Here is a 2,776-nt window from a genome sequence, read left to right on the forward strand (position 1 = left end):
CTTTCCTACTTGGCGAGACTTGGCTTTCCGTTCAAGGATCTTTTTGCGGTCTTTGTCCAGTTTTAGCCTAGTGATAACCACCTTGCAGGGGTGAATGCCTACGTGGACAGTTGTGCCATTAGCCTTTTCCCGCTGCACCCGTTCAATGTAGATAACATATTTCTTCCTGTAAACCTGGACTACTTTGCCAATTTGCTGACCTTTATAGTGTCCTCGTACAACCTGAACTTCATCATCCTTTCGGATGAGCATAGGTCGCACATTGTACTTCTGTCTCAGCTCTTTGGAAAGAGGGGAAGACATAATCTTCCTGCGAATGTGGGAAGGTGCATTGAAACGCCTTTTGCGATTCTTGCTTTGGTCGGAAGTCACAAAGGGATTAAACTTCATTTTGGCCGCTCCCGCTTCGGTGATGGCCGCAAAAGGGAAGAGCAAATACACTATTCTTGAACACATGTGTCTGCAGTGTCATCTTGTAACATGCAAGTCACTGACACACTGTCTTCCAGTGTTGTTTAAATCATGATTCTGGGCTATTTTCTGCAACACTAAAGGATGCATTTGTTAAAACTGCTTAAGAGTAGCAGAAGGCTTTACTGGCTTTCTTTGTAAGCATAAAGCATGCTATTTCCATTTTAACCCATGTTACGAGTTGTCTGTGATGTTGTTGTTCCTGAAAGTCCAAACAGAACCCTCTAACTGGTTTCTTGTTCCTACTTTGCTCAAGCTGCAACTGCTTATTCACATATGTGCTAGTGATAGTCAGTGAAGTCATTGCTTTCAGAAGAATATACACAAATGCACAGATCAACGGCCAAATCCCTTGTATCTGAGCATGTAACTTCCTGCAAAAAGAAGTTTCAGGATGGAATTTCAGAACACAATAAAGGAGAATCTCTCAATGCCCCTTTTTGAGAGTCATCTTCAAATTAAAAGATTTAAAGAGGTCTAAGTCACCTCCTAGGGAGGTGTTTCAAGCAATTGGTGCCACCCCAAGGCATAAAAGCATAAAGAAGAAGTTGCCTTTGTCATTGAGAACATTGTGCAGTCTGCTGGCATGTGCCACATTATATGCAAAGCGGTCCAGTCATGTGAGGCCACACTGGATCTTGCAAGACAAAGTTTTTCTCTGTATTATGGCAAGTTGCTAATGTAACAGCAATGAAAATCCGACAGGTTTCAGGACCTTCATTCGGGGACGTCACCACTACTGTGAAGTGTAGCATAAACATCCTGGAGAGGCACTTTGTCTGCTTCAGCAAAGACAAAAGAACTCAGTGGTGACAGCACACACCTGAAGCTGGCTCTTTCCAGAGCACTCAGCCCAACTCTGCTCCTTCCTCCTGACGGTCTAACGTAGGATTTCCTACTGTTGGGGAAAGTCAACTCAGTCAAATGACTCAGGTCCTAGATGTTGGATGGCCAGGATGTGGCATAATCCCTCCAGAGCTGGAGTTGCCCAGGGGCAGTAGCCAGGGGACTGTGAGGTGATGCCACCAGCTGGGGCCAAAAATACTGCGGGCATGTGTGCACGGGCACTCTCCAAGTGTTGCACACCAAACTTGTAAATGCCCCAAGGATAGATGCAGCCAGATGTCCGAACAGCTGACACACAGATGGATTTCTGTACTATATTCTCAGCCTGCAACTTGAACATGAGAAGGGCCGGAGACACAGAGCTCGTGTGCTTGCCTGTCAGGCCGCCATCACGAATCTCTGTCATCTCCAGCCTTGGATTCATTTACACACACATTCAAAAGTCCTAGCCAATGAGGTCTTCATGCCCATGACTCTGAGGCATTACACGTAGATACGGGGAGACCAGACCATTCTCCACCTGTCTCTTATGCTTCTGCACATCTTGCCAGGAGAGGCACTGACTTCTTTCTGTTCCAGACCATCTTTTCAAGGCTGTCTGTGTAGCAAACCACCTTACAGCGTACAGAAATTATCTCCCTGCAGAGCAGAGGGCGGGCCTACTTCCTGCCAGGATAATAACGATAATGTGTTCCTTCCATGTGACACGGCAGGTGAATTGCATTTTTCAATATCTAAAAATTTTATGTAAATGAAATCTATTAACCACAAGCAGTAATCCCTGGTAAAAGTTTCTTAAGGGTAAAGATAACCAATTTTTTTTCTTTTTTTTTTGAGATGGAGTCTCACTCTGTCACTCAGGCTGGAGTGCAGTGGCGCTATCTCAGCTCACTGCAACTTCCGCTTCTTGGGTTAAAGCAATTCTTCTGCCTCAGCCTCCTGAGTAGCTAGGACCACAGGTATGCCCACCACACCCGGCTAATTTTTGTATTTTTAGTAGAGATGGGGTTTTACCACATTGGCCAGGCTGGTCTTGAACTCTTGACCTCAGGCAATCTGCCCGCCTCTGCCTCCCAAAGTGCTGGGATTACAGGTGTGAGCCACTGTGCCCAGCTACCAATTATTTTTTTTTTACATCACTCCAGTCATGTTGGTGAGGCGAGACACCTAGGCAAGCCTTAGTGTTTATCAAACACATCTAAATCAATGTGCTATGATTATGCAAATTGTAGTGTTGTAGACACAGTCAGTATATCCACTGAGTTCCTTAATTCCTTGAACAGGTCGTCACAAGCACTGTGTCATGACTTTTTATGTTTCTAAGTTTTATGTCATTGCTTCTGCCCTGCTTTCTAATTTGTATGTACAATCTTCATGAACAAAATGTGCTTAAACATCTTAGGACAACAAAAGAATGAAAGCATTTATAATATAAAACAATATTTCTTTTCTTTCTCTT

At 44.3% G+C, this 2,776-nt stretch overlaps 1 protein-coding gene across 1 annotated transcript in view; it reads right to left on the minus strand.

Annotated features, from left to right (window-relative positions):
- The window catches only part of LOC105510985 (60S ribosomal protein L26-like), a 3,432-nt gene extending 3,003 nt beyond the window's left edge, over nt 1–429 (minus strand). Inside the window, exon 1 of the mRNA XM_011940985.1 lies at nt 6–429. Within this exon, the coding sequence (XP_011796375.1) occupies nt 6–390 (385 nt within the window). The 5' untranslated portion in view covers nt 391–429. The remainder of the gene's footprint in view (nt 1–5) is intronic.
- Between the last annotated feature and the right edge of the window lie 2,347 nt (nt 430–2,776).

The sequence above is a fragment of the Colobus angolensis genome, unplaced genomic scaffold (assembly GCF_000951035.1).
Source record: "Colobus angolensis palliatus isolate OR3802 unplaced genomic scaffold, Cang.pa_1.0 Scaffold196, whole genome shotgun sequence".
NCBI lineage: Eukaryota > Metazoa > Chordata > Mammalia > Primates > Cercopithecidae > Colobus > Colobus angolensis.